We start from the raw sequence: 12,505 nt of genomic DNA, 5'->3' as shown, positions 1-12,505 counted from the left end.
GTGGGGTGGAGCTCTACCTCCTTTCTCTTCTGTAGATGGACTTCCCAGTAGGATGAGTTCTACAACAAACACATTCCTGCCAGCTAACCTTCCTCACCACGAGGTGTGAAGAACAAAAAGCCTGGGATCTTGGGGGACATTTTCTCCTTATTTCAAGGTCTTCTATAGGAACCCATAGCGGTTGGAGTCACTCCTATTTTCAGTTCGTTCTTAGGAACTTGGAGAGCTAGTGAACTAGATAAGAAAATCAAGGTTGTGTAAAACTTTCTCAACCTGAAACCAGCTCTTTCAAATGCTTCTGAACAAGCTTGGAATACGAAAACACTTTCACAATTAAGCAGTCTAAATGAAGCTGCTGCATTAATTAAGCGTGTTTCAAACATAAATTGCTTAAAATGCAGAATAATGCTTCCCGCAAGGCACCATATCCCATCTCTTCTCCCACTTGGTTACCATTCAATTGTTTATTTGCTAATCTAAATTTTTTAACACTGTCACATCATCCTGAATTTTTTAAAATTATCCTAATGATGATATATCTGATATTCATCCACAATTGAAATTTGTTGCTAGAAAAAATGTATCATCCTTATTTTTCATTTGATAGAAAACACACAGAGAAAAGAAAAAAGGTATAAAACTAAAATCCTTCCAGAGAAATGATTCCTTAGGTTCTGATTCAGTTAATAATGACTTTCAACATTCCACATGAAAGAAATGCAATGAATTGTCATTGAATAACTGATTTTTATGCTTTTTATATGCCTCTACACTCAGTGATAATCAATTACCTTGCCTGTGTAGTTTCATTACTTAGCTACTGTTTAGGAATTTTAATGTATTTTCTTTTCCCTCTTTCTCTGGAAAGGCTGTCATTAAAAAGGCTGATTGGTAGCAGTGGAAGGTAATGTGGAAATGCTACATACCTCTCCTTTCTGTTTTATCCTGTATTTCAGATCTGCTGATAGCCATAACATATACTTAATTTCTTCTCCTGTAAAGTTCTTTAGAGTGAGGAGGTCACGACCCTTTAGCTGTACTTTATTTTGTAGTGGTTGTCCACATCTACAAAAAAGAAAAAGAGAACTATACAGTTAAGAAAACAAAATCTATGTCCTATGGTAATTCATTGTTGAATTCTTGACACAAAACATAGCAAACACATAGCAACATTGCAAATGTGTAGCCTCATGTGTCTCTGCAAAGTGCTAATGCCTTAAAATTGGTATGGCTGTGGTTTACATTTTAGATAGCCAGCATCCTGAATGTTGAGAGAAAAGAAAAATTTGAGGAAAGAGGCTGAATTCTTCTCTGCTGGAAATAACCATATGAGTGGCTTTGTTACGTATTAGTTAGGCAAGTTACCTAAACTCTCTCTGCACCTAAATTTCTCACCTAGAAAATGAGTATAATAATCTTATAGGGTTGTTGTAAGGATGAAATGATTTAATACATGGAAATCAGACAGTGTCTGGCATATAATAAGTATTTGATAAATTTTAGCTATTATCATTGAAATCATTCAGTGGTACAAACAGAATTTGTTATGTACATATAATAGAAAACAATTTCATTCTTTTCCCTCTACTGCCCTTCAGATCTATTCTTGAAGATTTGTTCTTTATTGTCCCTGGTCAGATACAATGGACCCTGTGGCTTTTCTATTAACTTTTAGGGGGAAAAAAGTCCTCTGCTTATTTTATTCCCTCAAAGAGTCTCAGTAAAAGCATGTGTAATAATAACAATGATTTTTTTTTAACTTTAAGAAATGTACTGCAGGGCTTCCCTGGTGGCACAGTGGTTAAAATTCCACCTGCCAGTGCAGGGGACATGGGTTCGAGCCCTGGTCCAGGAAGATCCCACATGCCGCGGAGCAACTAAGCCCGTACACCACAACTACTGAGCCTGCGCTCTAGAGCCCGCGAGCCACAGCTACTGAGCCTGTGCTCCACAACTACTGAGCCCGCGCACCACAATTACTGAACCCTCGTGCCACAACTACTGAAGCCCGCGCACCTAGAGCCCATGCTCCACAACAAGAGAAGCCACCACAATGAGAAGCCCATGCACCGCAACGAAGAGTAGCCTCCGTTCGCCGCAACTAGAGAAAAGCCTGTGCCCAGCAACGAGGACCCAATGCAGCCAAAAATAAAATAAATAAATAAAATTTTTTTACAAAGAAATTCAGCAGATTTCTGAGAATAAATTTAGAGAGATCCACCATGATGGATTTTCAATGCCATGACTAAAGTCTGAAGACAAAAAAGATACCGAGAGCCCCCCCAAACAGAATTAACGTTGAGGCAAGAGCAAGTATGGCCTGTGGCCTAGGCTGGACACAAGACCTAAGAGTCATGGAGGAGACTTGACTGTGGTCTAGTATGTTGCTAAAGCTGAAATCCTCTAGGGCTCAACCACTCCAGTATTGTATTTGCACTACTAGGAACAATGGTTGGACATATGCATGTGAAACAAAAGCATTATAACCTTGGATCCTATGCCTAGCAGCCTGTGTCAAGTGCAAAAACCTGGAAAACTGGTGAGAGGACCTGGTGGGATAAGTTTTTGCCCATAGCACTATGAGGGCCAAATCCGAAGTACATTAATAATGAACTATACCAATATTTTGGTTACCTCTTTCCATGAACCCCTTTTGGACAGAGTAAGTCCCCTGGGTTCTTGGGGACAAAAAGAGTGGAAAGGTAGATCTTGTAAATCTGTCATACTAGCCTGTGAGAGTTGGAGTAATTAACTGGAAATTTTTTTAAAAACTGTATCTCACCTGGTGAAGGGGGTCGTACTGTTTACATCATTGAAAAATCATTAGAGCAGCCACCGCCTTTCTCAATTCTGTCCAGGAGGCGGGGCAGGAAATGTTGTCTTGGGAAAAAGAGTTGTTTTTCATAGATATCAAGAGCTAACCAGGAAAATTTATCACTGGAAGGAAAGCAAACACAATGGTTCCAGTTTAAATTCCTATCCTGTTTACTGTCTCCTCCCCTCTGCTCCAAAATAGAGTTGCCACACCTCTTTCCTAAGCTACTTAAAAATTAGAGAAAAGTAAAAAGCCTCCACAATTGTACCATGTTGAAATGCCTCCTCCACAGACCCCTTTTTTCCTGTCCGTATCAAGCATTTCTTGCTTTCTGGTGATAAACTCACACGCGAGTTAGCTAGGTAAAACCGCTGGCCTAAAGGGCTATTAAGTTCTCACAGAGACCCAGTGCTTCAGTTGGAAGCAGCCTACTCTAGTTCATGAGCCAGACCAAGGCCAGAATCACTATTTTAGTGTTCCCATAAAATGCTTGGTCTCTTTGTACTCAAGTGTGTCTCCTTGGTAAACCAGACCTAAACCACATTCTCATTCTTCAGCCAACACATAACGGGGAGAATACAATATTGGAGAAAACAATGGGAACCACATACAGATTTTCTGTCAAAACTGTCATGGCAGTCTGTTATAGCAGAGCTTTTGAAAAAGGCAACTCGTTTGTTACATTAATTTTATCCCTTGAAAAAATAATTACAGAGATTTCTTCACCCCAAACCACTGAATGCTAAGAAGTTAGGCCAAGGTAATAGTAAACCCTTGTGTTAGCTTCACCCAAATATCTTCCTAGCTAGAAAATGGAAGAGTATTCTCTATTGGCAGAATGAAACCTTTCATTGCTACAGTCTGCATTTTCCAACTCTAGTAAATTGTTTGGAGTAGCGGGGGCAACCTGGATGTGTTCCCTTGTATAATTGTATTTTGTTGGAAGAGAAAGTGCTTAATTCGAGTAAAATGTGGTCAGTCAGAAACTGACTTTGCCAGAGTAGGAAAAAATTCAGTGTTAAATGATATTTTGATCCCCATGGAGAGTTTGCGATAAAGACTTTAGCTTCTGGAGGCATAAGAGAGGGCCAGTGGGCCTTATGGCAGAGATTTTGGTGTTTCTTTAACATTGCAGACTGATACAAAAGGCATATTTTCTTGGTGTTTTTTTCGTCTTTACTGAGATTTTGGCTGTATCTTTTAAACAAGGTGGGGGAGAGGATGGGGGGATACTGAACAAGGGGAGATTGGCCAATTTGATCAATTTGGAAGGATCGAAGTCATCAAAGCAGTGGAATGAAAAGAGCAGTGGTTTTAAATATTCAAATTCGAGTCCTAGTTCAACCATGACCTTGGGAAGATCATTTTCCATTTTTGGCATTAATTCCTCATCTGAAAAAGTAAGAAAATGAACTACAAATCAATGATCCTTCATGTCTTTGACTTCCACAACGCTCATGAAGTTCATAAATACAAGATTTCCCACAGGCCATACTGGAGCCATCTGAATTCTCAGTGGCCTAAATTTAATTTCATCCCTTTCTTTCCATCTCAGAAAGGTATATTGCAACACAAGGCAGGGAGAGTGACCCTCTTTTCACAAAACACTTGAATATGATCCTATTGATTTGGAAAATAAAAGCACAAATCATTTCCAAATTTCTCTATTATTAACAATAATAATAATTTATTAATAAAAATATACCTGCAACATTTGTCACTGTTGCCACATGCTCATATGTGGTATAAATTACTATTGATAACTGGGTGACTAGATGGTTTCTAAGATACCTTAGATAGTCAGTATTCTAAAACTGTAAAACTTTGCCCTCATCTGAAAATTGAAGAGTGGGATGAGGATTCGTGCAGACCTACTATTAAAGGGCTGGAAACGCGAAACTGTCGAAAAACTGTGGCCGCCTCTACTTCTTTTATCTTAGTTAAATTATTAAATTACTAAAAATAACAAACTAGAAATAAAACCCCAATTCTGCTGTTGGCCAAGGGAAACATAATGACCCCATTCCATTCCTGGTCTCATGCCTTGTATAATTTTCTGAAGTGAAGAAATATGTTTTGTTGTTGTTGTTGTTTTGTTTTAATTAATTTATTTTTGGCTGCATTGGGTCTTCATTGCTGCGCACAGGCTTTCTCTAGTTGCGGTGAACGGGGGCTACTCTTCGTTGCAGTGCGCGGGCTTCTCATTGCAGTGGCTTCTCTTGTTGCGGAGCATGGGCTCTAGGCGGGCAGGCTTCAGTAGTTGTGCCACGCGGGCTTCACTAGTTGTGGCTTGCGGGCTCTAGAGCGCAGGCTCAGTAGTTGTGGCGCACGGGCTTAGTTGCTCCGCGGTATGTGGGATCTTCCCAGACCAGGGCTCGAACCCATGTCCCCTGCATTGACAGGTGGATTCTTAACCACTGTGCCGCCAGGGAAGCCCCAAGAAATATGTTTTTTAAAAGGCGCTCATTTTCAATTATGATGGAAAATGTGAATAATCAAAGAGGACTGTTTTCTCTCCTCTACACAAGAGCGTGGATGGCCTGTAATTGCTTCGTCTGCATGTCCACGTATGTATAGATCGGCACGTGTGTGGGATGAAGGGAACTTAATGAGTTCTGTAAGCCCTTAGAGAGGCCTGGAATGAAATACCTGAAAACCAGTCACCTGCAGCTCCAATGCATAACCTCCACAGAACTGGGTGGCTTAGCTCAATATTCTCTGAAGAAATTGCTCTTTGTGAGATGAAATTGAACTGCACTTACAAGTTGGTCTTCTCTGATAAAGAAAGATATTATTTTAGTGGTTTCTTTAAAAGCTATAAGTGGTTTCCTTAATAGGAACAAGTCATAGGACACTGTCTATTATCCAAACACAGCCAGGCTCTAGAGCCTTGTTTGTGAGATGAAAAGCCTATGGATTGGGTGTTCTCGGCAGTCTTGGTGTCTGATCCTATTGATTTTGTAAAAAAAAAAAAAAAAAGAAAAGAAAGAAAAGAAAAAATTACTGACTAAAAATGATTGATCCGGGAGCCTGTGTAGATGGCTGCAGCCTCACTTGAGCAGTCATTTTATCATGCCCATGTGATACGGCTGCTCGCTTCAAAACTGTGCGGTCCCTATTTTGTGGCACTGCCAAACCCTAACCACATATTTCCTACTACTCTCTAGCGCTACACTCACATGGTATGTAACAAGCGCCCTCCGCCTTTCCCAAGAGAGACAGGGGTGGGGAGGGGAGAATGGGGGAGTGGGGGGATGCAGAAGAACCCGAATCTCTGCAGAAAGCTGAAAATCAAAGTAAAAGTACCATACAGGCAGAGATAATGGGGAGATTTTCTCTATTGTTAAGGGGTCGTCAAAGATTATAGGTCTTATTGGAGATCAGCAATTCTGAAATCATCTAGCTGGCAGGTAGGGTGGCTAACAAAAAGAGCAGGAAAGAAAAATACTCACGCCACCTGAAGAGGACACCATTTCAGTGTTATGCCATTTTTCAATAGAGACTCATGCTCTGTAGTTTCTAATGACATGAGTGATTTGAGGCTTTCATATTTTCAAATAGCAGGTATGGATTTGGGCTGATTTAGCCATACTTTTGCCTCAGTCCCCATTCACTGTGGGAGATGGCTAGCCGGGATTTTCAGAATCATAGTCTAGCTAGTGGATAGAGAAAATAGAATCTTAGTAAATGCCCCAAAATGCCTAAATATTTGGAAGAGGTTTTTACTTGCAAAAATTTAGCCTGTAATAATGGTAAAAAAAAAAAATCAGTCATCACTGTGATTTTCAAAGAGGAGTGTAAGTTTAAGCTCCAAGCTTTGGTCATTCATTCAGTTGATTATTTCCAGCTCAGTGATGAGTCTTTGTTAAAAACCGTGGAATGAAATTTCATCGCACTTTCATCTGATGTAACTCAGCGGGATGGAATGATAAAGTAATGAACATTTGCCTGTCACTTGACAGTTTTCACACACATTATCTCACTGATTATTGCTAGACTGTGATTTCATGTGTCTGGAATGAAATAACTTATTTACCTTATTTACCACCGTATCTCCAACACCTTGCTTAGGGCGTGGCACGAAGTAGGTGCTCAATAAGTGTTTATTAAATAAATGATTGAAGCACCCTGTGATGTAGGCAGAACAGGTATTACTCTTTCTCCCATTTTATAAGTGAAGCAACATCACAGAAAAGTTTAGTGACTTGCTCAAGGTTATATAGCCAGCGAGTGGTAGTGCCAGGCCTTGAACCCAGTTCTTTAGACTCTAAACCTGAGCTTTCCTCCAGATGCTTGGTTTATATAGTCTAACTCTGGCACTAACTAGTAAACCCCGTAATCTCTCTGGGCCTCATTTACCTTATCCGTAAAATAGGAGAAGGCATTATTCTGTGGCTCTGAGGTCCCAACTTTACAATATCATTTACAATGTTGTTCTGGCTTCTGAGTGGTGCTAGTGGTAGAGTCCAGAGAGAGTCCAGAGCTGTCAGGCGGCCCAGAGAAGGGAGGCCCAGGGCCACAAATCACAGGGCCACTTCCTAACAGTGGGAGAAACCTTCAGACTAGAAGCTTCTAACTTTAAGAGTCATTGAGGTCATTTTGAGGTCAGTTTCGGTTGTCAAGAGGCACTGGGAAAATTCTGATTGTTAACAGGCAGTTACTCTAGAAGCTTTCTGGCAACAATGTCCAGATTTGATGGCCTTGCTTCCCCGATTAACCCATCACCCTTGTCCTCTTCCCCAGGGACACACTCCACACCACCTTCGACCGCAGGCATGGCCAGTTGGCTGTGAGGAGGATGCAACTTTGTAAATATTTATGTAGTCGTTCTTTTGGGGTCTGTTTTTTTTAAAGATCGAATCAATCACCATGCCCCAGAATGATATATTGTTTTCAGGCAAACCCAAATACAAGCTGAAGGCCCTGTGGAGATTAGTTCCTCTCATTTCCTTCAGCCAGTTGCTCCTTTAGTATGTACACAAATGGAAGATGTCCAGAACATTTAGTCTGTTATACGTGCCACGGTTAGTCGCCCCCCCAACCCGCCGTCACCTCCCAGCGCCCCATGAAATCTGATTACAGAGGACTGAGAAATGAAAGCTCAGCTGGAATTAGAGACAGTTGTCTCCAACAAGGGTAGAACCTGGCACTATACCCTGCAGAAAGAGGCCTTAGGAGGCTGCACTTCTCTGCAGAATAAAGTTTCATTTATCACCACGGTTCCTAAGTCAGACTCAAATCTCTGGCCATCACTTACCGATAATTTCGAACCGCGAAACTGTGACCGTTTCTAAGAGCTGCCTTGTTCAACAGGATCCTCAAATTAAACAGCATATTCTTTCGATAGTGAAAAGGATGATTCTGTGCTCTTGGAAACGCCGCACCAAGGTAGCCAGTGGGGTCCACCTGAAAGCTAAGAGTCCTTTTGATTACAGAGAGAGAGCAAAGGTAATATCACCCTTCAACTACCTTATCAAATTCCCCTGGTTAGAGATACTGCAGGGCAGGGTCCAGGAGCATTTGAACTTTAAGCCAAGCTCCAATCCACCACTGTGGGGGTTTTTTTGTTTGTTTTGGGTTTTGTTTTGTTTTTCTTGGAGAAGGAATCCTGACTCTTTTGGTGCACAGACTCCTCATTTTTCATAATATATTTATGCTGTCACATACTTGTACAAAATCAATTGACAAGTACTCGTTGGGTGTATAATATATGCAAGACACTGCAGTGCTGGCTGCTGTGAAGGAACATAGAAATAAGTCATTCCAAAAATGCGAGTTGGCAGTGCAAAAGCCCAGGTGTAGACGTGACATCCCTGAGTATTTCCAGTGATATCACTTTCCTCCAAGTCCCAGCCTTTCTACAAAAACAAATAGAAAGATGTGCCCTGGAAGGTACTTGTGTGTGTGTGGCAAAAAGCTGGAGTGGGGTTGGAGATGGAGTAAAAAGATCTCTGTCCTGGAGCTCCCACTGTGCCTTGCACATAGTAGGTCTTCAATAAATAAGGGGTTGCCTAATAATTCCAGCAGAAACCCATACTCAGCAGAAGCAGGGAGGTGGGGTACCAAATGTTCCTCCCCTGGCAGCCTCTCCGGATCACTAAGGGGCCATCCAAAGCTTCACACTCATTCATTCATCCACAGTTAGAAATCAGTTATTTTCAAAATCTGTTCTGTGTCGGATACTGGGCTAGGCTGGAATTTCAGGGAAGGAAGATGATCTCGCCTTTGCAGAGTTTACAGTTCAGTAAGGGTCATATATCTGTAAATAAATATCCATAATACCAGCCCATGGGGAGGTCCAGATAAAGTGCCTCCACATCACAGGGAAGGGAGAGAACTCTAAGTGGGGAGGGTGGGAGGGCAAGGTAAGCACTTGCTAGATGTTTGTGGAATGCAAAAAAAAAAAGTGTCGTTTAAAAGCCAACTATGGCCACTTCAGGGGCAGGGATGGTCGTGATGTCATAATTAATATCAGCAGGGAAATTTATTGACACGATTCCCTTGTACTCACAGAGGATGAGGTGGGATAAAGAGAGGGAAAGACTGCGATTTCCAAACCTCTGGCTAATCTGTTCTGGAAAGACTATTCCAGGCAGACTGCTTGCAGAGGTGCAGAGGTGAGAAGGTAGAGAATGAATGCTCCACGTGGGAGAAGAGAAGGCAGCTTTGTTTGAGAAGATCACCTTAAAGTATCGTTGAAGAGGCAGAACGGGCCAGTTGTTGGATAGGTTTTAGAGAGTAAATCCACTCTACTTAATACAGGGAAGGAAACTGGATGTTTGCAGGGAGACTAGAAGCGAAGACAATAAACTGCATTCAACTGAATGCTAGTATAAAGCCCACATCTTCAGTCAAATGTGCTACCCACACAAACAACTCATCTGAACAACACTCGGGGAAAAATCAAGAAGTGTCTGCCGTGGTGTGGTGGGGAATGTGGGCAGCACTGCTGAGATTCCAAAGTGACTCATAAACCCTCGTCATTCTATGGAGGTGAGAGCTCAGTTCCCCAGAAGGGACTAAGAAAAACTTACCCCCCCCCCCATAACCCCCAGAGAGATTGCAAGAGAGGCACCGTACCACAAGTGGGATGAGCTTAAAGGTAATTTCACTAAATCTCAAAAGACAAACTATCTCAACAGACATCTGTGTTACAGGTGGAAAAACACCATACAGGGTTTTCCATTTGTCCTCAGAATTTGTACAGGTGCTCTTATAGACCCGCCCCCTGACTCCTTTAATTCCACTTCAACTGCCCGCTTTGGCTCTGAGGGATAGAGTGATAACCAGGAATGGTGAGTCCTTTCTCACATGGCGTTCACCGTTTGGAATGACTCCAGAGCACAACTTCTGTCTCTGTCCCCTGACCCTGTGCATTCTAACCAAGAGGGTAGGGGTTGTTCCCTGCTCCCTTGCTTCAGGCCCTATGGGACCTCCAGCTTGGAGTGTCCATCATCCAGCTTCCATCAATGGGGGTTGGGGATTAGATGGGGTTCCTGAAGGAAGTGGCACTGGTCCTTGATGAATTGGGAAGAATTAGGGAATTGTCAAAACTGGAGGGGGTTACAAACGATATTACAGCAAAGGATGGAAGCTGTGAGTAGACCCAGAGGAAGGAACAAATAGGGTGTGTGGGGTAACAACATTTGGAGGGATTCACTCTATCATTGACCATTTAAATGAAGCCCTGCCACCACCAAGACCAATATGAAAAGCACAAAACCATGAGTGTCCATGTCCTGTCTGTATCCCCTTGGCATTCTGTCTTCACCTACATACCTGCCACTTTTTTTTTTTAATTTCCTACATAAGAGACTTCCCGGGTGGTGCAGTGGTTAAGAATCCACCTGCCAACGCAGGGGACACAGGCTCAAGCCCTGGTCTGGGAAGATCCCACATGCCGCCGAGCAACTAAGCCCGTGCGCCACAACTACTGAGCCTGCGCTCTAGAGCCTGTGAGCCACAACTACTGAGCCTGTGTGCCACAACTACTGAAGCCCGCACGCCTAGAGCCCGTGCTCCACAACAAGAGAAGCCACCGCAATGAGAAGCCCGCGCACCGCAATGAAGAGTAGCCACTCACCGCAACTAGAGAAAGCCCACACGCAGCAACGAAGACCCAACACAGCCAAAAATAAATAATAAATAAATAATTTTTTTTTTAGATGTTGGGCATAGGAGTTTATTAATTAATTTATTTATTTTTGCTGTGTTGGGTCTTCGTTTCTGTGCGAGGGCTTTCTCTAGTTGTGGCAAGCGGGGGCCACTCTTCATCGCAGTGCGCAGGCCTCTCACTATCACGGCCTCTCTTGTTGCGGAGCACAGGCTCCAGATGCGCAGGCTCAGTAGTTGTGGCTCATGGGCCTAGTTGCTCTGCGGCATGTGGGATCCTCCCAGACCAGGGCTCGAACCCGTGTCCCCTGCATTAGCAGGCATATTCTCAACTACTGCGCCACCAGGGAAGCCCAATAAATATTTTTTTTAAATTTCCTGACATAACACTTTATTCAAAATAAGTCTACAATTGGAATATGATGTGTTTTTTTTTGCTTTTTATCCCATAAATAATGATTATTATTTTTATTACATTTACATACAGTAAGTGATTATTATTATGGTGTGATTTTAGGTACAAAATCCTTCCTGCCCAAAAAGATTTTCTTCTACCTAAAAGTTTCATCCATAGTATCATTGTTTGGGATTAAGCATTAGTTCAGATGAAATTTATTATGTAAAATACATAAAACAGCAACTGGCTAGGATTCACAATAATACTGGCATAGAAATAAATTTAACAGATCATTTTTCAATGTTTCCTAGGACAGAAATCATGGTGAGAGGGTAATGACTTTTGTTGCTGGGGAAGCATACCTGCTACTTTTTTTTTTTTTTTTTTTTTGCCGTATGTGGGCCTCTCACTGTTGTGGCCTCTTCCATTGCGGAGCACAGGCTCCAGACGCGCAGGCTCAGCGGCCATGGCTCACGGGCGCAGCCGCTCCACGGCATGTGGGATCTTCCTGGACCGGGGCACAAACCCGTGTCCCCTGCATCGGCAGGCGGACTCAACCACTGCGCCACCAGGGAAGCCCCCTGCTACTTCTTAATGCCCGTGCCCACAGCTGTCTGGCTGAGGGTAAACTCCTCACTCCTGTGTGGGCGACCATGAGGCATGTTTTACACGCTCCTCCGAAGGTCCCCAGTGGGACTAAGCCTCGATTGCCCACGGTAGTAAACTGTCTGTCAATTCACCCTCTGTTAGCTGCCTTCCCTTCCCTGTCTCACTTCCCTCACACCCCTACCAGTGCTTCCTGGGATCATCTCCCAAATATACCACTTGAATCCAAATACCTTTCTCAGTGCTTCTGTGGGAACCCAATCTTTGCCCAGGTCTACCTTCTCAAATATTTTTCAATGCTCTGCTTCTTATTCGTTTCTCCCAGGCCCTCCCATCTCTGATTTGGGCTTTTAGTGTCAACATCTTTGTATCCTGTATACCATATCGAACACTCACTCTTAGATTTGGTCCTGGTTACCCTGCAACTGGTCGTGTTCTGGTAAATATTTAATGACCAGCTCTTCAAAAAGAGAAAGAAAGCTCTGATTTGTGGCATTGACCAATTTGTGTGGTATAAATGCTCCCACCATGGACAGCTTCAAGCTACCAAAGTGACATCGCTGAACACAGAGTTG

At 42.7% G+C, this 12,505-nt stretch overlaps 2 protein-coding genes across 3 annotated transcripts in view; one reads left to right on the top strand and one right to left on the bottom strand.

Moving 5' to 3' along the window:
- Positions 1 to 9,153, bottom strand: part of OTC (ornithine transcarbamylase) — a 57,541-nt gene extending 48,388 nt beyond the window's left edge. The window contains exons 1-2 of the mRNA XM_027091335.1: positions 8,073 to 9,153; positions 927 to 1,065 (exon numbers count right to left, since the gene is read on the bottom strand). Coding sequence (XP_026947136.1) covers positions 927 to 1,065; positions 8,073 to 8,149 — 216 coding nt within the window. The 5' untranslated portion in view covers positions 8,150 to 9,153. The remainder of the gene's footprint in view (positions 1 to 926; positions 1,066 to 8,072) is intronic.
- The window catches only part of RPGR (retinitis pigmentosa GTPase regulator), a 267,450-nt gene that overhangs the window by 168,250 nt on the left and 86,695 nt on the right, over positions 1 to 12,505 (top strand). The gene's annotated exons all lie outside the window — the stretch shown is intronic.

This window comes from Aethalodelphis obliquidens, unplaced genomic scaffold, assembly GCF_003676395.1.
Source record: "Aethalodelphis obliquidens isolate GAN/ISIS:26980383/991018 unplaced genomic scaffold, ASM367639v1 scaffold71, whole genome shotgun sequence".
In the NCBI taxonomy this organism is placed as follows: domain Eukaryota; kingdom Metazoa; phylum Chordata; class Mammalia; order Artiodactyla; family Delphinidae; genus Aethalodelphis; species Aethalodelphis obliquidens.
This window is presented reverse-complemented; position numbering and strand designations above follow the sequence as displayed.